At 47.2% G+C, this 24,108-nt stretch overlaps 1 protein-coding gene across 3 annotated transcripts in view; it reads left to right on the top strand.

Annotated features, from left to right (window-relative positions):
• Nucleotides 1–24,108, top strand: part of CTDSPL (CTD small phosphatase like) — a 128,677-nt gene that overhangs the window by 90,486 nt on the left and 14,083 nt on the right. For 2 of the 3 annotated variants that reach the window (XM_066350388.1, XM_066350386.1), the window contains exons 2-5: nucleotides 2,563–2,717; nucleotides 13,186–13,218; nucleotides 18,851–18,952; nucleotides 23,109–23,165. In XM_066350388.1, coding sequence (XP_066206485.1) covers nucleotides 2,563–2,717; nucleotides 13,186–13,218; nucleotides 18,851–18,952; nucleotides 23,109–23,165 — 347 coding nt within the window. Of the gene's footprint in view, nucleotides 1–2,350; nucleotides 2,439–2,562; nucleotides 2,718–13,185; nucleotides 13,219–18,850; nucleotides 18,953–23,108; nucleotides 23,166–24,108 lie in introns of those variants that run through there. The other variant, XM_066350387.1, reaches the window with a different exon arrangement.

The raw sequence follows: 24,108 nt of genomic DNA, 5'->3' as shown, positions 1-24,108 counted from the left end.
CTCTATAAGTAATCATTTGGTCGACATTAGAAGCAGCTCACTGGCTCCAGGTTTAGGAGGGTTTTTTTTTTAGCATATAAGTTAATTTGCTAATTAGTTCATTATAGGTAGATTTACATGATCCAAGGATGAAAGTAGAATCTAGCGAGGTACTTTTTGCAGAGCCATTTTCTGCCCAACCTGGGTATAGATAACATGCCCAGTGTAGCTGAGACAGGAACAAATAGCTTGCTGACTTGCAGAGAAATGTGCTACCGGCCATGGAAGAGACAGGGGTTTTTTTCCTCCTCTGACTAGATTGAGTGTGGCACAAAGTCTGAAACACCCAACATAACAACAAAACCCTTGAACTAATCATTGATATTAAATGTGAGCTTATTGTCATAGTTGTGTCTCCCTTTGACCTCTCCTTCCTGTCCTTCTTAATCTGACCTAAGTGGTTTCAAGATTGTCTTCCTCGACCCTGGCTGGTTGGCTCAGTGGTAGAGCGTTGGCCTGGCGTGCAGTAGTCCCGGGTTTTATTCCCGGCCAGGGCACACAGGAGAAGCACCCATCTGCTTCTCCACCCCTCCCCCTCACCTTCCTCTCTGTTTCTCTCTTCCCCTCCCGCAGCCAAGGCTGCATTGGAGCAAAGTTTGCCCGGGCGCTGAGGATGGCTCTGTGGCCTCTGCCTCAGGCACTAGAATGGTTCTGATTGCAGCAGAGCGATGCCCAAATGGGTAGAGCATCGCCCCTGGTGGGCATGCCGGGTGGATCCTGGTCGGGCACATGCGGGAGTCTGTCTGACTGCCTTCCCGTTTCCAACTTAAGAAAAATACAAAAAAAAAAAAAAAAAAAAGATTGTCTTCCTCGTGGCACATGGGGAAAGCACACACTTGGGAAGCGGGTGCACTTGGGTTTGAATCCTGGCACACACAAGTAATGGTTGTGTTTTCTCGGCTGTGATATGCAAGCAATAACGCCTGTCTTCTTGGGTAGCTATAGAGATTCCATGAGGCGCAGGTTGTAAAGTTCTGGGGTTTAGAGGCTGGTCCTCGGTAAACAATGGTCATAATCACTTCCCACCACAGCTGCCGGGACAGCCTTGATGCCTGGTGGTCTCGGTGGCCTGGTCTGGCCGGGCATGTGGGGCCTGAAATGGTACCCTGTGACATGCACCCAGGTATTATTCACAAGGAGTATTTAAAAAAAAAAAAAAAAAGCCAGCTTTATCAGGGTTTTATGGCTCTAAAGCTCATCTTAAGTGAATAGGATCTTCAATTCCCACTTACAGGGGGCCATTTGCCCAAATGCATCCGTGCCTGTGGAGTCACTGGCAAAACAGCTTTTCCATGCTTTTTCAGAATTTCCTCCTGAATGCATTTGCTTTCGCTGCCGGCAGGAGAGTGCCCCAAGACTTTAGCAAAGGATTTGTGATCTCCTGAGAGGGAAGGTGTTGTACGCATCACTCAAGTGTTCGAAAATAGGATTCGTGCCAGAATTGCTTTTTGGGAGAGAGAAACTGCAACATTTATCGTGTGGACTTAAGTCATTTCCTACATGGGTGGTTTTCCCATGAGCCCTAAGCAGGGTCCCTTTGCCGGTGGCCTGTCCTTAGAGCACTGCCGACCCGCCCAGACGTGGTATGTGGTGGGGCAGCCCCGGCCGCATTCCCAGGCAAGGCGCTCTTGCCCCCTCCGAGTTGTCTGTTTCCTCCCCTGAGGGGTGTTTTTCATCTATCCTAATCTTTGCCTTCGGTTTCTGACTTGTGGCAGCTTGTCCTGCACCCTCACCCTGGGTAACAGAAAGGATCCCTCACTTGCCCCAGAGCTTTAGTCCAGGACAGGGAGTGATTCCGTGGCACGATACTGCCCTGGGTCTCAGGAAGATGGACTTTGCCCTGGCCAGCCCTGCTCAGGCCAGAGCCTGTGTTGTCCGGCCCACATTCCTGCTGGTTTTGCTTTAAGTGTAACGGAAGCCTTCAGCCCCAAGTTCTGTGAGTCCAGGCTCCCGTCAGTTTCTTGACAAGTGTCGGAGTTGCAGAAGGGGGCTCCTTTGTGCCCTTACGCATCTTATTTCTGAACCCATGAAATTAGTCATTTGCATGATGAGCAGAAGTTCCTAAGAACTTAGTTCCAGGGTGACTCCGGGTACCCCGAATAGAGAAACACTTCTCAGAGAGTGTCAAGTCTGCTCTGTGCCTTTAAAGGGTCTTTGTTTTGAAATAGTGCTTCCTGCAAGGTCAGAAGACTTTCTCCGCTGGGTTCAGGAATGCAGATGGCGCATGACCCCGAGATGGGTCACTTAATGAGCAAGCAGCCCCCATTGGGCTGAGGTCAGAGGAATTCCGTCCAGCCAGCAGGATGGGACTCCATCCACCAGCTGGCCTTCTAGGATTCGCATGTTGAATAACAGTCCTTCAGAGGAACTTCCTGGGGCCCCTCATCTTCTGGTCCCGAGTAGGTCCCCTGGTTTCAGGGCTGGGGCAGGGAGGGGACAGCTGCACGTTGGCGCTGTCACGTTGCGTTACGGCTGTGAGTCCAGGCTGCCGTCGGCTACAGCGTGCTGTGTTTCCCTTTCCAGCGTCCCAGTGCCACGTCAGCCTCAAGAAGCAGAGGAGCCGCAGCCTCCTGAGTTCCTTCTTCTGCTGCTTCCGTGACTACCATGCGGAGGCCCCGCCCGCCGGCGGCCCTGGCGTGCTGCCGCCACTGGTGGAGGAGAACGGCGGGCTGCAGAAGGTCAGTTCCGATTCCGGCGGCCGCGGTGCGCCCGCAAAACGGCAGCCGCTGCAGAGCGGTCACGTTCTAGACAAATGTCCTTCATAAGGGCCTGCGATGGTCTGTGTGCGGCCATTTAGTTAACGATTTGAAATGACCCAAAAAGTCATCTTTTTTTTTGTTAAAGAGAATCTCAGTCATTCCCATGGAGCAACTAAAGAACATATTTGATGGAGTTGTAAGAGTCACTTCACATTTTTATAACGTTCTTGTCAAGTTGATCTTATGAATAGAGAGTTAAAGGACCATTAACAGACATGGAAGTGGAAAGACATGGAGAAAGAGAGACATGGAAAAGAGCCGGTAGTAAATATAAATGGATTTACCTACCTTGTTTAATAACGAACATATTTGCTATATTCTTTTATAGGTATCAAATAAAAAATTTTAAGTCAGCCTGACCAGGCGGTGGCGCAGTGGATAGAGCGTCGGACTGGGATGCAGAGGACCCAGGTTCGAGACCCCGAGGTCACCAGCTTGAGTGCAGGCTCATCTGGTTTGAGCAAAGCTCACCAGCTTGGACCCAAGGTCGCTGGCTTGAGCAAGGGGTCACTCGGTCTGCTGAAGGCCCACGGTCAAGGCATATATGAGAAAGCAATCAATGAACAACTAAGGTGTCGCAACAAAAAAACTAATGATTGATGCTTCTCATCTCTCTGTTCCTGTCTGTCTGTCCCTATCTATCCCTCTCTCTGACTCTCTCTCTGTCTCTGTAAAAAAAAATTCAAGTCAGTTGTCACAGTAGGTAAAAAAAAAAATCCACCCACATGCCGTCTATTGACATATTCAAAACAAGGTAACTCAGAATAGTTACAAGTAAAATGATGAGAGAAAAAAATTCCCTCAAGTATAAACTAAAGCAGAACAGGTTATAATATTAATTCATTCAAAATAGAAGTTCAGGTAAAAAAAAAAAAATCACTGGAAGGGGCAAAGGGGATTATTCATTATGAAGGTAGTCAGGATTGAGGACACAAAAGTCACTAATCTTATATTCCAAATATCTTGAGCAAAGGACATGAACAGGTATTTCGCAAAATAAATTACACAATTAGTCAAGAAACATAAATTGTTCAATCTGGTCAGTAACCAAAGAAATACAAACTAAATGAGATACTTTTTCATTATCAAATTATCAAAGACTTTTTTTTTAAGATTTTATTTATTTTACAGAGAGAGGGTTAGGGGTAGAGCAAGAAGTATCAATTCATAGCTGTTTCACTTTAGTTGTTCATTGATTGCTTTTTGTATGTGCTTTGACCGGGCAAGCCTGGGGTTTAGAACTAGCGACCTCAGCATTCCAGGTCGGCACTCTACCCGCTGCGTCACCAAAGGCCAGGCTGTCAACGATATTTTTCTTATTTTTATTTTTTGTATTTTTCTGAAGCTGGAAAGGGGGAGAGACAGTCAGACAGACTCCCGCATGTGCCTGACCGGGATCCACCCGGCACGCCCACCAGGGGCGAAGCTCTGCCCACCAGGGGGCGATGCTCTGTCATGACCAGAGCCACTCTAGCGCCTGGGGCAGAGGCCAAGGAGCCATCCCCAGCGCCCGGGCCATCTTTGCTCCAATGGAGCTTTGGCTGCGGGAGGGGAAGAGAGAGACAGAGAGGAAGGGGGGGGGGTGGAGAAGCAAATGGGCGCTTCTCCTATGTGCCCTGGCCGGGAATCGAACCCGGGTCCCCCGCACGCCAGGCCGACGCTCTACCGCTGAGCCAACCGGCCAGGGCCTGTCAACGATATTTTTAAAGATCGGATTTGGGTGTAGTGTAGGGATAGTGAGATGGAGGGTAGAGGCTATAAATTAGTTATTGGTGGGAGCATTAATTGGTTTACCCCTCTCTGAAGGGAAATTTGGGATATGATCTTCAAACCTTAAAAATGTGCCTATTCCCCTAAGCAGTTCCATCTTACTGAACAAACTATGGATGTGTAAAGATTTAACAATAAGACATTATCCCGAATATATTATAGTATTGCAAAATGTTAAGCAACCTAATGATCGACAATAGAAAAAGACTCATGGAATAACCATACAATCATATAGGGTGCAGCTATTAAAAATGACATCTCAAAAATATTACCAATAGGGAAATGTTCGCAATATATCACTTCAGAGAAAAAGGCTAAAATATAGCAGGTGAGTATATTTATAATCAGGTATAAAGTCATACACACATACATACACACACACACACACACACACACACACACAGAGGCATTTATCAGGCTAGAATGATATATACCAAAATATGAAGTTGTCTCAGACTGGTGGGATTATATAAAGGATTTTCTCCTGTGTTTTATTTCTCTTTTTCCTTTGCCCAGTTTTCACAGAATAAGCTTAAATTACTTTCATGATTAGAAAATACATTGTTTTCACAGTACACGTGAATGTTAGGAAGGGGACTCTGGAAAGATGACAGCGAAGCACATGGCTCTGACCATCTAATGCCCTCTGCGAGTGAACCCCAGTGAGCCTGCAGTAAACCTGTGGAGTTCACGGGGGGCCCCCCAGCCTCCCTGACGGCTCCGCGGGAGGAACCGGCACGGGACTCACTTTCTGGGCCTCAGTGAGAAGCGGGGAGCCACCAGCTGAGGGAATCACTTGCCTGCTTTGGAGCCCTAGAACAAAGGCATAAAATGCATAATAGTCTTGTGAGGTCAAGGGCCAGTAGAAACTGTGGGCCCACTTGGTATGTGTAGTCCTTGGAGGGGCCGGACTGATGAGCTGGGCTGCTTTCAGCTCTTGTGCCCTGGACGAGCCCCACGGTACAAGGTCTCTCTTCATCTCTCTGTGGTTTGTCCATTGAGGCTCTGCTGGACCGTGGAGACATGGAAGCTTGCTGAGCCTCACAGCGCTCCCTAATTTGCCACTGCTGAGAAAGTCCAAGTGGAAAAAATTAAAATGTGAGAGACTCCTACTGAGGTAAAACTAACGGAAGAGACAGAAGAGAACTTTAACAGACGACGACACAGGAAATGATATTTCAGGAACTGAATATTAAGTGCAAAAGTAACTTTTAGAACTTAAAGACTGTCCCGTGATTTCTAAATATAAAAATTCAGTAAACAAACTGAGAAAGAGGAGAAGGAGAATGGTCACTGCTGAGAACTTCATTACTGTTCTGGAAGAGCAAATGGAAGAAACGTCTTCCAGTTCGTTCCAGAAACACAGAGATGGTGATTGGGTGGGGGTGGGGGGAACCTAACATGCAAATAATAGGAGTTCCAGAAAGAGAAAAGGTAATAGAAGAAATTTTTCTTGAGCTGAAGTAAAAACTTTATAATTTGCAGACTGAGAGGGTACCAAATCTGCAGCAGGATTAGGGGGACAAACGAGGGAACACAGGTCTAGATATATGCAGATTACTTTCTGAGATTTAGGTATTAAGAGAGGCCCTTGCTGGTGGCTCAATGGGTAGAGCATCGGCCTGGCGTAGGGATATCCCAGGTTCGATTCCCAATCAGGGCACACAGCAGAAGCAACCATCTGCTTATCTCTCCCTCCCTCTCCCCGGTCCCTCCCTCTTCTCCTCCTGCAGCCAGTGGCTTGATTGGTTCAACCGTGGCCCTGGGCACTGAGGATAGCTTGGTTGGTCTGAGCGTGTCAGCTTCAGGTGCTAACAATAGCTCAGTACTTGAGCATCAGCCTCAGGTGGGGTTGTGGGGTAGATCCCGGTCAGGGTGCATGTGGGAGTCTATCTCACTATCTCCCCTCCTCTCACCTAAAAAAAAAAAAGAAAAGAAAAACATATAAAGAGAAAATCTTACAAGCTACCAGAGCAAGTTATTTTCAAAAAGAGAGAGAGTCTCCTTGGCCAGAAGGCTCTGTTGATTAGAGCATCTTCCCAATACACAGTAATTGCCAGTTCAATTTCCAGTCTGGGCACATACAAAAACAGACTACTGTTTCTTCCCCTCTCTTTCTCTCTCCCCTTATTTCTCTAAAATCAATAAATAAATTTTGAAAAAAGAGAATCATTCTAGACTTCTCATCAGCAACACTGAAAACCAGAATGCTATGAAAAATGTTTATAGGCCCGGCCTGTTGGCTCAGTGGTAGAGTGTCGGCCCGCTGTGTGGAAGTCTTGGGTTCAATTCCCGGCCAGGGCACACAGGAGAAGCGCCTATCTGCTTCTACACCCTTCCCCCTCTCCTTCTTCTCTATCTCTTCCCCTTCGGCAGCCAAGGCTCCACTGGAGCAAAGTTGGCCTGGATACTGAGGATGGCTCTATAGCCTCTGCCTCAGGCGCTGGAATGGCTTCTGCTGCAACAGAGTAATGCCCCAGATGAGGAGAGCATCGCCCCCTAGTGGAGTGCCGGGTGGATCTCAGTCAGGCATATGGCGGAGTCTGTCTCTCTGCCTCCCTGCTTCTCTCTTCAGAAAAATACCAAAAAAAAAAGAAGAAAAGAAAAATGTTTATAGCCTACCGAGAGAAAAGAATTACAAACCAAAAATTCTATATGTGATCAAGGTACCATTTATCTATTAAGGAAAAAGATGTACATTTTCAGACATACAGTGATTCAGAGAGGGGCAAAAATATCTGGGTCAGATTGATATTCAGTTACAATATAATTATAGAAAATGTACAAATAAATATAACTATTAGGAATAAAATTATATGTAATAAGTAGCACAATTAGAAAATAGATCTCTAAAATTCACAGAGAGTGAAAGGGGAAATAAACCAGAAATATGAACGAATCACCAAAATTAAGGAAAGACAAAAAGAACAAATAACATAATAAATAGTAAACCTAACATAAAGAGTAGACATAAAACCAAGTTTAATACAGCAAGTTCTCCTAATGAAAGACCAAGACTGTATCAGATTGGCTTGAAAAATTCAGCTGTCTATGTTTCCAAGAATATATCAGATAGGGACGGTTTTGGCAGCAAGTAAAAGAAAACTGACAAATAACAGCTTCAACAAATAGGGGACTATTTTTGTCAGATAAAACGCCTGAGACTAGTCATTGCTGGGGTTAGTTTAGATGCCCGGAGATGCCATTAGGGATCTAGACTCTTTCTGTTCTTTTGTCTTTTCATCTTTCTGCTCCGCCATCCTCGGCATGTTTGCCTTTATCTTCATGCTTGTTGTTTATTATCTCAAAGTCACAAGCTTCAGCCATCATGTCCACACTGAAGGGAAAAACAGAGGGAAGAGTAGTCTAGCCATGTCTGCCCTTTTTACGGAAAAGAATGGCTTTCACAGAAAACCCCAGGGGACTTATGCTTCTGTCTGATTGGCCAGAACTTTGTCACATGGCTACCCTCCAGCAGCATGGGAGGCCTGGAAGCGGAGGAATTCAGACCCGCAAAAGGAGTTTAGAAAGACAGAATCGGAGCCCTTTTCACAATGGGGATGACTACTGAGCAGGGTCGCGTACTAGTCAGCGTGGGTTCAGTTACGCCGCATCAGTGACGTCTCCCCAAACCCCAGGGGCTTAACATAATACACGTATTTTTCACTCATGCTGCATGTTTGTCGCGGGTTGGCTGGGCCTTCTGCTCTGTGGCACAGTTCAAACGAGATATAATGTGAGCCACATATAATTTAAATTCTTCTAGTAGCCCCATTTTAAACACCACTTTTAATATTAATTTTAATAATACATTTTATTTAACCCAATATATCCAAAATCTTATTTCAACATGTACTCAGTAGAAAAAAAAAAATGATCCATGAGCTAGTTCTTCAAAATCTGTTGTATTTCACATGGATAGCACATCTTAATTCGGACCAGCCACATTTTGCGTGCTCAGTAGCCTCGTGTGACTAATGATTGCTGTTACTGGATTGTGTATACCTCTATCTTATCCTCATCCGGGAACCTAGACTGAGGAAGGCCCATCTCTGTTTCCACCGTTGTCTCAGCGATGTCACATGGGTGATGAGGTTTTCACCAAGAAGTACCATGCCATGTTTCGGCGTGCATTTTATTGGCCAGAGCAAGTGCTCAGAAAGAAAACTGGGATTATTTGGTGAACTGTGCTAAAGACTGTTACAGTAGGTGACTAGTAGTTTTTGACCCAGTATCTAACATACAGTTTTTAGGCGGAAAATAAAGAGATGAGCAAAATGTACAAAGCAGATGGAATAAAAAGCAAAAGTGGTGATGTTAATAGCAGACAGAGGAGAACTTAAGGCCAAAAGCATTAAACACTAGAAAGAAGGACATTTTATGATAAAAGGTCTAATACGTGAAGTGTCTAATAGCCATAAACCTTTATATACCAGTCAGTAGTATAGCCAGATCCATAGAAGAAAAGCACTTAAACATGATAAAAAGCTATCTTCTAAAAGCAAACAGTAAACAACGTAGGAAATACCATTGACAGTGTCTGGCTGATGTAGTAAGATAAAATAAAACATTGGTACCAATATGGAAAAGATATAAAATTACTTTTATTTGCAGATGACATGATTATTTATATAAAAAACCCCAAAACACCACAAAGGAAAATTAGAATCATGAAAAGGTTTCTCTATGGTAGCTCTTACTTATGCAGTAATGTGCTGTGTTTCCAGATAAGAATTAAAATGTATATAGAGCCTGACCAGGCGGTAGCGCAGTGGATAGAGCATCGGACTGGGATGTGGAGGACCCAGGTTCGAGACCCCAAGGTCGCCAGCTTGAGCGCGGGCTCACCTGGTTTGAGCAAGGCTCACCAGCTTGAGCCCAAGGTCACTGGCTTGAGCAAGGGGTCACTCGGTCTGCTGTAGCCTTCGGTCAAGGCATGTATGAGAAATCAATCAATGAACAACTAAGGAGCCGCAATGAAGAATTGATGTTTCTCATCTCTCTTCATTCCTGTCTGTCCTTCTCTCTGACTCTCTGTCTCTGCCACACACACAAAAAAATATTTATGTAGAAGAAAAATATCTAAGAATAGCTGAGAGATATGGAGGAAAATACAATGAAAAGTGACTTGCCTTAACAGGTATTACACCTTACTCTCTGTCAGTGTAGAAAACCATGTCTGGGAGCATTGTGTGATGGCGTTCCACCGTGAACCATGTCGCAGCGGTCACCCCTCAGTCTGCTTTCCTTGTACTCTCCACCCCGCAGTTAAAAAGTCATTGCTGTAGAAAATCGCCATCAGTGAAGGGAACGTAGCTTGTCCCCTAGACCTGTAGAGGACAAAAGAGAGAAGACCCACTGCTGTCAGAGTAAGTCATTGTCAGTGGTTCCTGCCTAGACGAAGTCATGGGAAACGGCGCTGCATCCCGGAAGGTTCCCTAGAGTGTTTAGCTATGAGCATCAGCAAGCAAAGGCCTTTAAAGGCTGTTCTCTGGCCGAGCTGAGCTCACCTGGACTCAGTGTTCATTCATGGACTTCCTTCCGTTAACATTTGTCAGAATGGCTTTTGAAAGAATGACGTTAACCCTGAGTGATGCATCATTTACATCACACTTGACTACTCAATCGGTGAGACAAGACCCCATAGAAAGAGCCCGTGTCAGAGTGGACCCGTTCATTCCCAGGGGACCTTCTGCCCTTTGCTCTCAGCTTGGTCAGGACACCTGGAACACAAAGCCCAGGCCCTTTAGATGTGGAAGCAGATTCTAGGCCTGTGTCTTCTGCCGACTCCTCAGCTCTCCCCGCCTCTTAGAAGTCAGCATGTGCGGAGGAAGAGGGAAGGCTGTGGACAGAATGCAGCAAATGGCCACTAGGGTTCCGTCCAGCTGCGTATTTACTTAGCCCTGGAGAAATGCTTCAGCAGGTGTGGCCTGTGGCGGCCATTGCCACCATCCGTTATACCCTGGACCTGCAGGCCAGTTGCCCAAAATAAGTGTCTGCTGAAACTGGCCACAGGCTGGGACGAGTCAACACAGAGAGGAGGACTTGTAAGAGTCAGGACAAGGTGAACGAGGTTTCTGGACACTCACTAATACACACATACCCTGTGTGTGCACACGTGCACACATGCGTCAACTTCTGGGGTAATTCTCTTTTTTTTTTCTTTTTTCTGAAGCTGGAAACGGGGAGAGACAGTCAGACAGACTCCCGCATGCGCCCGACCGGGATCCACCCGGCATGCCCACCAGGGGGCGCCGCTCTGTCCACCAGGGAGCAATGCTCTGCCCCTCCGGGGCATCGCTCTGTTGCGACCAGAGCCACTCTAGCGCCTGGGGCAGAGGCCGAGGAGCCATCCCCAGCGCCCGGGCCATCTTTGATCCAGTGGAGCTTCAACTGCAGGAGGGGAAGAGAGAGACAGAGAGGAAGGAGAGGGGGAGGGGTGGAGAAGCAGATGGGCGCTTCTCCTGTGTGCCCTGGCCGGGAATCGAACCCGGGACTTCTGCACACCAGGCCGATGCTCTACCACTGAGCCAACCGGCCAGGGCCTTCTGGGGTAATTCTCAAGCCCAAACATCTGTCTAGAGTAGCACCTTTGGTCATAGTCTGTGTTTTACTAAGCCCTTCAATGCTATTGTTATTTCTCACGTCACTGATGTGCTCAGCTCACTGAGCAGAACAGGTGTGTACACTGTGTACTGTCCCCTGCTAGTGCAGTGTTCTCGGCTGGAAGTGATCTTGCCCCCTAGGGAACATTTGTCACTGTCTGGAGACATCTTTGATTGTCACTACTAGAGGTTCCACTGGCACCTAGTGGGTAAAGGCCAGGGATACTGTTAAGCATTCCACAGTATCCAAGACAGCCCCCATAGCAAAGAGTCACCGGACCCAGGTGTCAGCAGAAGTGGGGTTGAGAAACGCTGCTCCACAGTGGCCCGACTTGTGAGGGCTTTTGAGCTTCTGGTTACAATCTCCCGGCGCAGAGCAGCGACCTGCTCCTGGGGCCAGATGCGGAGAATGTTATTTAAGAGCTTCTGAAATGAAGTTTTCTATATCAGTTCTTGAAAACTTGGATTAGATTTGGTGGCACTGACGTGTTGAAGAGCAGCACAGCTCTGTCTTGAATAACAGCAAAAAGCAGTCGAGAATCCTTGAGACGAGGCCCAAGTGTCCTGGAAAAGGCAAGAGCCATCAAGGTCATCTCAAGGTGGGACAGCAGCGGCTGTTACACTCGCAGAGGTGATGACCTAGGTTTGGTGACAATCACAAAGTTGCTAAATGGTTTTCTTTTCTTTTTTTTTTTTTTTACAGAGACAGAGAGAGAGAGAGTCAGAGAGAGGGATAGACAGGGACAGACAGACAGGAACGGCGAGAGATGAGAAGCATCAATCATTAGTTTTTTGTTGCACGTTGCAACACCTTAGTTGTTCATTGATTGCTTTCTCATATGTGCCTTGACTGTGGGCCTTCAGCAGACCGTGTAACCCCTTGCTCGAGCCAGTGACCTTGTGCTCAAGCCGGTGAGCTTTAGCTCAAACCCGTGCTCAAGCTGGCGACCTCGGGGTCTCGAACCTGGGTCTTCTGCATCCCAGTCCGACGCTCTATCCACTGCGCCACTGCCTGGTCAGGCTGCTAAATGGTTTTCTTAGAGTCAGAGCAGAGCTCAGAAAGGTCCCAGCCACCTGCCACTGTCAACAATCAGGTTTGGTCCTTTCCTGTGAGACCCCTGTCACCAGACACCCCCACGTAATAAAAAGTGGTCCTACTTTTCACCCACAGTGTAGTGTGGGAGACCATAAAACAGTCCGGCTCCGTGTTAGGAACCAAGAGTGTTGCCGCTGTCACCTCTGATCCCACCATCTGAAAAGAAGCCGCAGCGCAGCAAGTAGAAATGCTCAGTGGAGATAAATGTGTTCTTTTATTAGCATTTCTTAATGAGGCTGAAGGAAGCCTTTCCATCCACACGTTTGGAATGTCGGGCTCACGCTGAGGACACGGTTGAGGCTCTTCCTCGGGGCTTGAATGTTCTTGACGCTCCCTGTGAATACCGTTTCTGTTCCCCTTAAAGGGAATGCTGTCCCCTGTCTGTGGCCTCGGAGGGCACTTCTTGTGCCTGGCCATCTTGTGCCTCCCTCGAAGAGAACCAGGAGGGACCAGAGGGTTCCTTGTACTCTGATGAGCCCGACTCCTTTCCCTGACCAGCATGTAGACTTCAGGCTTAGTCTTCTGGGGGAAAAACCTTACTTACAGAAGAAACAAGCCAGTGAAGAAGGGGGAGCCGTGGATCAAAGTAAAGTATGGTTTTCATTTTTAATTTTTAATTAAGGATTAAAGTTTTGGGACTAAGGGAGGCAACTATTCAAATAAACAAGATGATTACTGAGTCTCAGGAGCCCAGCCTGGTTTTTCAGGGGTGGAGGTGTCTGGGAGGCAGAGTGGCACACGGGGCCCTCACTGTGGGGAGTCTCTGGGTTCCTCCCATCCGTCAGATGCCACCAGCGCGCAGAGGGTGGGACGTCACGTGCCTGTGTACACTCAGGAGTGCGGGGAAGTGTCTTTGGAGCATGTGTTCTACTTCTCTGCAAACCTGACAATGACTTTTTCTTTTCTTTTTCCTCAGGGTGACCAGAGGCAGATCATTCCCATACCAAGTGTATGTATTGATATATTTCTTCGATTTTATTTCCGCGTCCGTACAGTCTTGCAGCTAGCTATGCGCCTACTAATATAAAAGGTGGTGTGTTTTTTTCCCAGTGTTCTTGCTTATGTAGCGTTTTATCAGGTGGAATAAACAGCTCTGTTCTGTTAAAAAAGAAAAGGAAGGCTACATTTTGAACTGTGAGCAGGACATCCTTTACAGAGTCTCCCTCTGCAGGAACAGCAGGGCAGGCGGTGTCACCTCTCTCCTAACCAGATGCTCCCTTTCCTTTCTCTCTGCCGAGGGCCTCCAGGCCTCCAAGGCTGTTACCCGCGGCCACTTGCCGCACTCCCCAGCCCAGCGCCTTAGCCCCGACTCTGTAGACTGGGGAAATTGTGCCCAGACCCCGTTCTCTGCAGCGGGCACAGTCCCGGGGGGAACTGGGGGCTCACCACGCCTATGTCCCAGGTGAGCGGACCGCTTCCGACTTGTTCACCAGTGTCGGTAGCTCTGAGATCAGAGGGTCACCCCCGCTGAAGGTGCAGGACTCTCCCTCAGGCTGGCAGTGCTGTCACTCCGGCCCGGCCCAGCGGGGCTTCCCGTGAGCTGCCCACTCTGTCTGCAGCCCAGGGTTCGGGAGAATGAATAGTTGCGCAGTGTTTGACGCCAGCACAGGCGGGACCAGCTACCTCCCCGACGCCCCCTGTCCCCCACACACTCCTTTGCTTCCTCTTCCTCTGCTAGCAGAGCCGTTTGGCCTGAGCCCGTTCCGATGGCCACGGAAAAGAAACTTGCTGTTGAGACGCCCGCCCGTATCAAGCAAGACCCTTCTGGCAGTCCTGTGACCTTAGAGAAGGGTGTAGGTTTTAAAAGATGTCTGTGCATTGAAATGTTAACCCAAAAGGTTCTCTTATTCAAAGGGTCCGATTCAAGTCCGTTCTCTGTTTTCCCTTGGCCTTTTTTTTTTTTTTTTTTTTTTTTTACCTGTTTTCTGGGAACCGTTCAAGAGATCGAGCAATTCTACAGTTGAAAGGAATAGGTTTCATTAGTACAGGTTGACTCCAAATCTGGTAACTTATAAATTGCCCAAAATGTTTCTGATCATTTCATTTTTATCAAAACTTTAACTCTCCATTTCTTAACAAGTTGCAAGGCTGTGTGGAGTCATTCTGGCTTTGCCAGCGTGACTGGAGGTCGGGCTTTGATGGGGAAAGTGTCTGTCCAGAGTCTGAACAGGACGCACGTCTGTTCATGTATGTTTCCTTGGATGTTTTCACCGGTTATCAGTCCCCAGGGGGATTGAGAACCAGAGCTCCCTTTTTAGCTTCCTACAGAGTAGTTTCATATGCTGTGTTCTTTCTTCAAAGGAATCCCTCTTAAAGAGGTGACAGCTGGCATCTCTCCCCCTACCTCTGACACCCCAACAGCACTGTTTGTTTCTCCAAGTGAATTCACAGCTACCTGTAATGCTAGGTGCTGAATCAAGCGTTTGTCAGGGTAAACACTCCACTGAGAAAGATGACCCTTTCCTCACAAACCTAGACTCGTCCTAGAGCCCCGGCATGAGACAGCCAAGGGGGAAATGGGTCCTTGTGGAATTCAGCCCAGTGCTAGACCAGTGGACGGATGGCTGCCCCTGATGTATCTATAAGACACTGAGTCCTTGTGTATGAGATGAGCATCCTTTTACAAGTTTACTGTCTGTCTGTCATGCTTTCATTTCATGTAGATTTTATACTGTTATTTTCTTTAAATAGGCAAATGTATTCATCTCAGCCTTTAGGTGCCTGAGGCTTATGTCATTATTCCTCTAGTGTTTGAATGGTTTCGTCATTACACTTAAATCTTGGCTCCATCTGGGATTGATGTTGATGTTGGTGTAAGGCAGGAAGTATCGATCCAGCTTTATTTCCTTTTCCAAGTGAAAAAGTCATTTGTTTCCACACCATTGACTGAGTAGTCCGCCTTTTGAACACCTACTGGGAAATGACATCTTCATCTGCGCTTGATGCTGAAGGTGCCACTTAATAACATTCGTGTCCCAAGTTATAAGTCGGGATTTGGAGCTCTTCACACATCTTACTGGAAGTCTCCTGGGCTGCCCAGGGAGTTAGGTATTGAAGGGTGAGGAACCAGTGCAGAAGGACAGAGGGACAGGTTTAGAAACCACCGCAGTTTGGGGGGTGGTGGCTGAAGGTGAGTGCTCCAGTGCTTTGGCCCCAGGGAGGAACACCGCTGGGGCTGTGACCTGCCTCCTGCCTTTCCCATGCTCTCACTTGGATCACGGGCCATACTGATCCTCACACGGCAAGGTTGACGGTGTACCTGAGCCGTAAAAATGCTGACAGGAGAGGAGAGATTTGTTTTCTAACCGTTACGTTTCTATGCTGTTTGCCTAAGCCTTTTAATACGCAGTAGGATACTTTTCCCCTCCTAACCCGATGAAGAGCATAGAAGCAGAACAACTATCCTAGTTAAAGATGGTCTAGAGCAGGGGTCTCAAACTCAACTCAGCATGTGGGCCGCAGAGCAAGATCACAGCCGTTCGCGGGCCGCACTAGGTCTACAAAAGGCAACTGTTACGCAACACTTTTCTCACTGCAGTTGAAAACAAAAAAAAATCAGTACAACAAGCACAATCGTACATGCAGTTTACTCAGTGTCACAAAACGACCAGAAACTGTAGTTCGCATCACAACTGCTGTTAACTAAGCTAATATCTAGCTAGGATGCTAGAGAAATGAAAAATACAAGTAGGCCCCTAGGCTTACTTAATTTTATCCAAAATATTTTGAACTTCGTGGATTAGTCTGCGGGCCGCACAAAATTGTTCGGCGGGCCGCGAGTTTGAGACCCCAGGTCTAGAGTTTCCTTTGCGCCCTCCTGCCCTAAGTAGGCCCTGGGATCTCTGCGCTGAACTCTGAGACTTGGGGAATACCGTGCGCAGACACTAACCTGAGAACTCTAATTGCAAAAAATAAATGTAATATACCAAGAAGACACACTGCTACACCTGTAAGCTTTGTGAGGGTGCATGGGGTAGGTACTCGGAGGAAAGGAACTCTAGAGTTAACTATTCATGGCTTCCAGGTCACTACCAAGGACAGGACATTTCAGATCTATTCCCAAACCTTGGATGGTGAGTCATGGTCCCTTCCGCCTCCCCGCTCCACCACGTGCTTGCTCCCTCCTCCTCCCCCACCTCCTTCACCCCTGGCAATGCTCTCCGTAGGCTTTGGAGCAAGTGATTCTCTATATATAAAAGGCTCATCTTGATAGAACTGGTGAGAGAAAATTTGCTCCAGGACATTTTTTAGTTAATGATTGAAGCATCACCTGAACAGATCAATTGAATTAGCAAAGCACTATTGCATTTATATGTTGTCCTTGCATGTTCCAAGGACACTGCTGTCCAGAAGAATTCTTACCAGTGGTCTGGAGAATCTGCATTCGTCCAAAGCCAACCTCTCGGAGGGACTGTGTGTATTTAGGAAAAGGCTATGGATTAATGGAACCCTCCTCGCCCGTTGCCCCCTGCCTGGCCTGGATCTCTGCAGCCCAAATGCTAAATCAATAGCTTGCTAAATACCCTTCTCTCTCTTTTCTCTCCGAGTAGGACAGTGAGGCATTTTACTGACTGCTCACTCAAGGACTGCTTGTAAACTAGGGGTTAAATATGCTAAGAAAGTAATTTTTATTCTTGGGTTTGGAAAATAATTTGAGCCACTTTGGGCAGATCTTTGATGTTTTCAGATATGCAAGGGATAGAATTTTTAGAGCCTTATTTTCCAAGCTAGCAATTACATAAAGTTAAAATGTTGTCTTTGTGCATAAAGGACTAGACAGATACACACCAACCTGAAAAGGGAGCCATCGGGGGAAAAGCAATGAGGGGCATGGGGAAAAGAGCAGGGTTTTCGTGTCTATATTCTTTACAATGAGAATGTGTTTTTATTACATAACTGTGTAATAAGAAGTTGAAACAAATTTTATTCTCGTCACAACAGAAATAGCCCAAATCCTTCTGTTCACTTACAGAGTTTATCACACCCTGTCTTCCTAAAGCACTTTTTGATATTAAACTTCTTGCAAGTTTAAATATTTTTAATGTCCTGCTTGCTTGCTGGTGTAGAGTGGACACTGTCCTTCCTCGGACCCTGAATCCCAGGGCCCGTGTCTAAAGCACGTCCCTGCCCAGTGCCGCCAGCTTAGGGCTACTGCTTGGTGAGCTTTAATGAGAGCCAAGGGAGTTGGGAGGCTGTAAAGGCTTTTTCTTCTAGGTGATGTTGGAGAAGATGAACACACTCACTAGAGGGAGCCCCTCAAGAGTTAGAAATGCTCACGTCCCCCCCCACGTAGCCTCATCCGGGTCAGCCCTGCCCGGTACCTCCTGGCCGCAGTGACCATTGCACTTGCAAATTTACCTAACCTGATGACCGCCTGTTATCTCCATATTGAACCAGCTAAAGTCCAAAATGAACTATAGATCCTCGACTAACGTGCTGTTTAGACACACACCCCCACCAAAATAAAAGCCTTTTAAAAGGGAATACCTCTTGACTTTTTTTTTTCTTTTTCTTGTTTTATTTAAGAAAGTGAATTGCTCATTCTTCAGTGCCTAGGGACAGGTCTTTTCTTGTGTTTTGTTTTGCATTCAATATTGAACAGAGCTTGACTTTCTTCCAGGGCAGAGAATTAGTTTGTTAACATTGGATATTGATTATGCCACAAAGTAAACTGAAACACTTCAAATCACTTCCAGAAAGAATGAGGTTGTCTGAAGATAATCTAGTGCTTTAGTAATTCTTTATGACCTTTTATCACAAGGTTAGAGTCAGCTACTACAAAGACATAAAAATAGATTTTCTGGCTGACACACAGCATGTGGATTAAAGTATAACTTCCAGAGACAGAATTCAAGAGGTAAAAAATGCTACATTCACTCACACCACTGTGGGGCAGGCTCAAGGCAGGGCACTGAACCTGGGAAAGTTCTAGTTCTGTTTCCTATTATTGGAGGTCCTTTGGATCGCATTTTATTGGTGGATCTATAGTTTCTCTTCAAGTTTCTGAAAATTTCAATCACTAAATATATATATACATATATATACACATCCTGTGGTTCCAATATAGCTCTGCAGTATATGTATGTACCACAGTGAATTTCAGATAAAATGTGACCTCAGGAAATGGGCCTGCATAGAGTAGCTATTATAATTATTCATTTCTATAGTCATTCATTTGCATATTTCATTTTAATAATAGCAGTAACCACCATATATGTGCCAAGCAGACTGTGGGCATTTTATTGCAATTATAGCTGATAACAACAGCCTTTCACGATAGATACTGTTATCCCAACTTACAGCCAAGAAAGAGACAGAGCTGATATCCAAACCCAGGTCTGTCTCATTCCAAAGCCTAGACCCTCATCATAGCCATTCAGACAGTGGCACGGTATTTGGTAAAACTTCAGTTGCAAACTGCGTATTCCTGTTAATGTTAATAAAAGTCCATGATGTGCTTGGCCAGGCATTGAAATGTTTGGTTTCCTTTTTAACCTCATTGACCTAGTATAATACAATAATAAGGGGATCGGTTTGTCTTTTACATCAAAGTAATAGTAACGATTCTTATTTTCCTTCAGCCACCAGCTAAATACCTCCTTCCAGAGGTGACGGTGCTTGACTATGGAAAGAAATGTGTGGTCATTGATTTAGACGAAACATTGGTGCACAGCTCATTCAAGGTAAATCAACATTCGAAAACCATCGGTGATCTCGGTGCTCTGGTCACAATTGGATGAAAGCTTATGGTTGTTCGTGGATGACTTCATTGTTCGTGAAGAAACTCCCACTCACAGTTGTTTATTAACCCAAGTGAACATTAACTCAGGTAGTTGAATATTAATATAATTAGTTTGGGGGGAAAAAAGTGCTGGGCTGCTAATCCCACTGAGACCTCCTCCTTGTGTATGAGGTTTGAGTTCCCAACACTTGAATCCCTGCAGAAGGCCTTTCGGGGGGCACGAGGCAGGCAGTGCACCAGCGGCCCAGGACACCACGGTGTATTTGTCAAGGTAACCAGAGTGCCATATGTTTTATCGGGAAGGGGTAAGGGAGGCACTGTCAGAGCAACCTGCCATCCTGGAAGTTTTCCCAGCCCAGTGTTTGAAAGCTGTCCAACACTGAAGAAGACTTCCAGAGATACAGCCTCCGAGCAGGTTCAGCCGCTGGTTCTGACCATGTTCCCGATAAGACGTTGCCGGGAAGTGTATAGGCTTCGGAGCTCAATGAGTCTCCACCGGCACGACTTCTGGCCCGAAGGGCTCGGGGCTTCGGTGATGGCCAGGTGAGCATCAGGGAGACTTGATTCTGCCGCCTTCCTCGCTCGCCAGCTCCCTGTCGGGAGAACAGCAAACACTCTACATCGGGAGGGTGCGGCTAGGAGGTGGAGGGATTGAGCAAAACAGAAAAAGGGAAAGAAAACCCAAACCCATGGACGCGGGCAACAGTGTGCTGATTGCAGGTGGGGTGCGGGGGTGGGGGAGGGGAGGGTCGAGGGGGGTGAATGGTGGTGGACGGAGGCTGGACCTGGGGTGGGGAGCACACAGTGCGGTGCGCTGATGATGTGCTGTGGAATTGTGCACCTGGAACCTGTATCATTTTCTTAAGCAGTGTCACCCCAACGAGTTCAATTAAAAATATTTAATTACAAATTACCAGAGGGCCTCCATGCAGAATAGCTGTACTTACACTATTAAAGAAATGAGTTTTTTTTTAAAAAAAAAAAAAGGAAGAAATGGGTTAATTAACCATTTTTTGAAATGGAATTAATTATTTCAAAGAGGCACGTGATGAAAAGGTTTGGGACTGGGGGGTCGGAGTGCTGGGGAGCAGAGACGATGCTGAGGGTCCTGGTCCTCTTCGCCTCGGGGAGTTCCTGGTGGTGGAGCTGCTCTACTCCCCGCTGGCCAGCTGGACCGCGTGCCACCCCGTATCCCAGCCCAGCGCTGCCCTCACTCCACTGAGAGAGTGAAGGGCTCCGTCGTGATGGGCCAGGTGTCTCGTGTGAGCTGTCATCATTCCTTGATGGCATTATGGGAAGTGAAAGAGCCGTGGCATTTACCTGCGGGCCTGAATGCCAGCAGTTCCTTTCCTGGTGCCCGCTCTCACTGAACAGTGACCCTCCTTGACGGGACAAGGCCAAGGGCTGGTCGTGGAGCGCTGTGGGAGAGTGGAGGAGGGGCCCCACGCACTTGAGCAGTGTGGGACGGGCTGTCTGGCCTCTAGGCCATGTGGTACTGCCTCTCCCTCCACACCTCGCGGGCCCTTCCAGGGCCGGTCCAGGGGCTGCAGTGGCCTTAGGGCCCAGCTCAGCTCTGAAAGGCACTGGAAGTCTCCCCTCTCCCTCCTGAGCCAGTTTCTCAGAACTTTTTCAGGTCCCTCTGGAGGGGAGCCCTGTAGAGCAGGGGTCACTGCCTGTCTCAGCACAGACAGCTCCCCCCCTCCAAGCAGCTCTGGGAGTGTGGGCAACGCTGGCCAGACTGCCCAAGGCTACCAAGGGCTCCTGGCTCCAAAGGCGGGCCTTGGCAGTCCTCGGTGTCTCCAGGGCCTGGTCGCAGGGCATTCACAGGACAAGCTGGTGTGAACAGCATCTTCTCATTAATGTGGGCATTTCAGAGCCCTCTGAGAATCCAAAGACTGTGATCCGCTCTGCTTGAAAATGTACATCAGTACAACACACAGGCTCACGGACCTAAGTGAAGAACCCCAGCTTTGGCCCCGGCCAGGTAGCTCAGTTGGTTAGAGCACCACCAATGTGCCAGGGTTGCAGGTTCAATTCCCGGTCAGGGCGTATACAAGAATCAACGGATGAATGCCTGGATGGGTGGAGCAACAGATCAATCTCTCTCTCTCTCTCTCTCTCTCTCTCTCTCTCTAAAAATCAATACATAAAAATTAATTTGGGCCCTGGTTGGTTGGCTCAGTGGTAGAGCATTGGCCCAGGATATGGAAGTCCTGGGTTTGATTCCTGGCCAGGGCACACAGCAGAAGTGCCCATCTGCTTCTCCACCCTTCCCTCTCTCCTTTCTCTCTGTCTCTCTCTTCCCCTCCCACAGCCAAGGCTCCATTGGAGCAAAGTTAGCCTGGGCACTGAGGATGACTCCATGGCCTCTGCCTCAGGCGCTAGAATGGCTCCGATTGCAGAGGAGCATCGCCCCCTGGTGGGCATGCCTGGTGGATCCCGGTCGGGTGCATGCAGGAGTCTGTCTGCCTGCCTCCCCACTGCTTCTCACTTCGGAAACACACACACACACACACACAATTACTTTGGCCTCCTTGACACCAGCAGTGAGAAGGAGTCAAGGACAGGTGCTTGCTGTGAGCTGGGGAGTGATTTTTCTTTTAACATACTTGGTGGAATACGATTTCACGATCTCATGCCTTGTGAGAGCTTCTTCCGTCAGTCGAGTCTCCTTTTGTTTTTTGAGCATGATTCTGTGTTACAGCTGGGAAATTATTTTAGTTGTGAACTCATCCTTGGCCTTCCAGCCATAGGAGCGAATAAACTATTATCTCAGACCTTAGGCACTCTGCCATGTGCTTAGTAGTGGTTCTACGGTTTTGTGTTTCCCACATTTCTTCAGTTTACATACCGAAGAAGACTGCGTGTTTGTCCAGTGGAGGGCTTCAAGGCAGACCCCAATGCAGAGTCTGATTGAGAGTCTGTCCCCCACACTTCCACCCAGCGGCCAACACGCAGGGTCTTCCCTCCATCCCTCCTACTTGTCCCAGGGGTTTGCAGCCTGATGATTCTCTCGGGCCTCTTCATTTGAGTCGTTTTCTATCTAATTTGTGGAATCCCATTTAGAATTATGTGTGAGTTCATCATTGAGAACATAGCGAATGCTGAAGAATCCTATTTGAACGGTTGTAAACATCATTAATATTGTCAGCCTTTTTCAAAATATCCAGCAGTTTGGGAGTGTGCTGGGTGTCGTGTTACTTAGACCAGAGCTGGCTAGGGTGGCCTGAACTCCCTGATGCTCAGGACTGGATGGAGCCGTGAACATTGTAGAGACCCGTCGCCGTAGCGATGGGAGGGAGGAGAAACTGAGGTCCAGAGAGAGGAAGAGCCTGCCCGAGGTCGTCGTGTGTGGCCTAGAGCTTCACCCCCACTTTGTGTCCTTGGCCTGAGCCTCTCCTGCCTCTGACAGGGCAGCTGGCATTGGTAGGTCCAGTGTTAATGACTGCCCCCCAAGTAGCACTGTGCCCTAGGACCGTCGGGCTCTGATCGCTTCCCTCTGGTGGCCGACAGTGGTTCCCTGTTATCCCGGTGGGGCTTTAGACAAGAGCTGACTTCCTGAGGGGCCGCCTCCCCAGCCGGGCTCTTCTACCCTCTGTGGTGGAGGCCAAGGCAGGCGATAAGGAAGTTGAACAAAGATGTTGAAAATGTAACGATATGCAGAACAAAAAAATAACATGCTTTTCTGCTTGTGCTTATTTTAAGGAACCCAGACATACTATAAGGTCCTTCTCCTGACTGTTTTTTGGGTTTTTTTCCAATAATAAAAACACTGGTACAGCCTGACCTGTGGTGGCGCAGTGGATAAAGCGTCAACCTGGAAACGCTGAGGTTGCCGGTTCAAAACCCTGGGCTTGCCTGGTCAAGGCACATGTGGGAGTTGATGCTTCCTTTTCCTCCCCCTTTCTCTCTCTCTCTCTCTCTCTCTTTCTCTCTCTCTCTCTCTTCCCTCTCTATAATGAATAAATAAAATCTTTAAAAAATAATAAATAAATAAATAAATAAAACACTGGTACAGGCCAGCTTTTTTCTTGCTAAAATTTCCCATTTTATTTCAACCTCTCAGTGTGATTAATTATAGTTTCTTTTCTCTCTAGCCTATTAGTAATGCTGATTTTATTGTTCCGGTTGAAATCGATGGAACTATACATCAGGTAAGGAATCAAAGCTAGGTCGGAGTTACAGTTAGCGTTTTTTTTAGTAATAACATTGCTTCTGAGCTTTATTTCCAAATTCCCGTTTCGGTAATAATCTCATTATTGAATCAAAAAGAGGCAAATTTTGTAAAATAAATACAGTGGTTTTCTGCTTTTTTTCACTCATGAGTTTGTTTTACACTGAGCTTATAAGGGAAATGCTAATCTATTTGTACATATTAGATGTGGTTGCAACTTCAAATAGTTCTTTGATTTGATGAAGACATTTAGAAGTTTCCATAACCCCCACTGGTCTAGCTTGATGGTCTAATTAACTTCCTAGGGTAATTGCTTTCGGCTACTCTCCTAGCAGGCAACAGGAAAATGCCACAAGTCACCCAGTTACGGTGGATTCTCAGGAAAAGTGTCCATTTCCAATGCCAGCCTCTCCAGCCTGTTTTTGTCCCTCCTGCATCCTGTTCTCCAGTGACTCGTTAGCAGAAACCCCGCCCGAAGAGAAAGGGAGAGAGGTGTGAGTCTTGGGATCCACAGGCAGCATTGAAGAAAGATACCCTAGTCGGTCGGTGTGCATCTTTGTTCTGATTTTTCCCTTTATCTGCCTAAAGCTTCCCCGGGAATAGCTTCATTTATGAATATATTGGAAACATTGTAGGAAAAGTAGCCTTGGAGGCCGAGTAATGAGGGGAGTTCTATTGGGTTTCCCAGAGGGGCAATCTGACCATCTTCCTGTCGGCCCTGTGGTCTTAAAGCGAGAGTCTCTGGACTGATGCATTTATATCCCAGAAAGGGAAATATCTTTTGCTGCTTGAGCCACAACAGGATGTCTTTCCTTAATGATGGCCCTCGTCTCTAGTCCTGGAGGGTAGGGTGTCAGAACTTGGCAAGAACTTGGAAATCAGCTGGTCCAGCCTCCTCCTTGTCCAGGTGGGGAAACTGTCGC

This window comes from Saccopteryx leptura, chromosome 10 (assembly GCF_036850995.1).
Source record: "Saccopteryx leptura isolate mSacLep1 chromosome 10, mSacLep1_pri_phased_curated, whole genome shotgun sequence".
NCBI lineage: Eukaryota > Metazoa > Chordata > Mammalia > Chiroptera > Emballonuridae > Saccopteryx > Saccopteryx leptura.
Note: the sequence above shows the minus strand (reverse complement) of the source record. Positions and strands in the feature narration are given on the sequence as shown.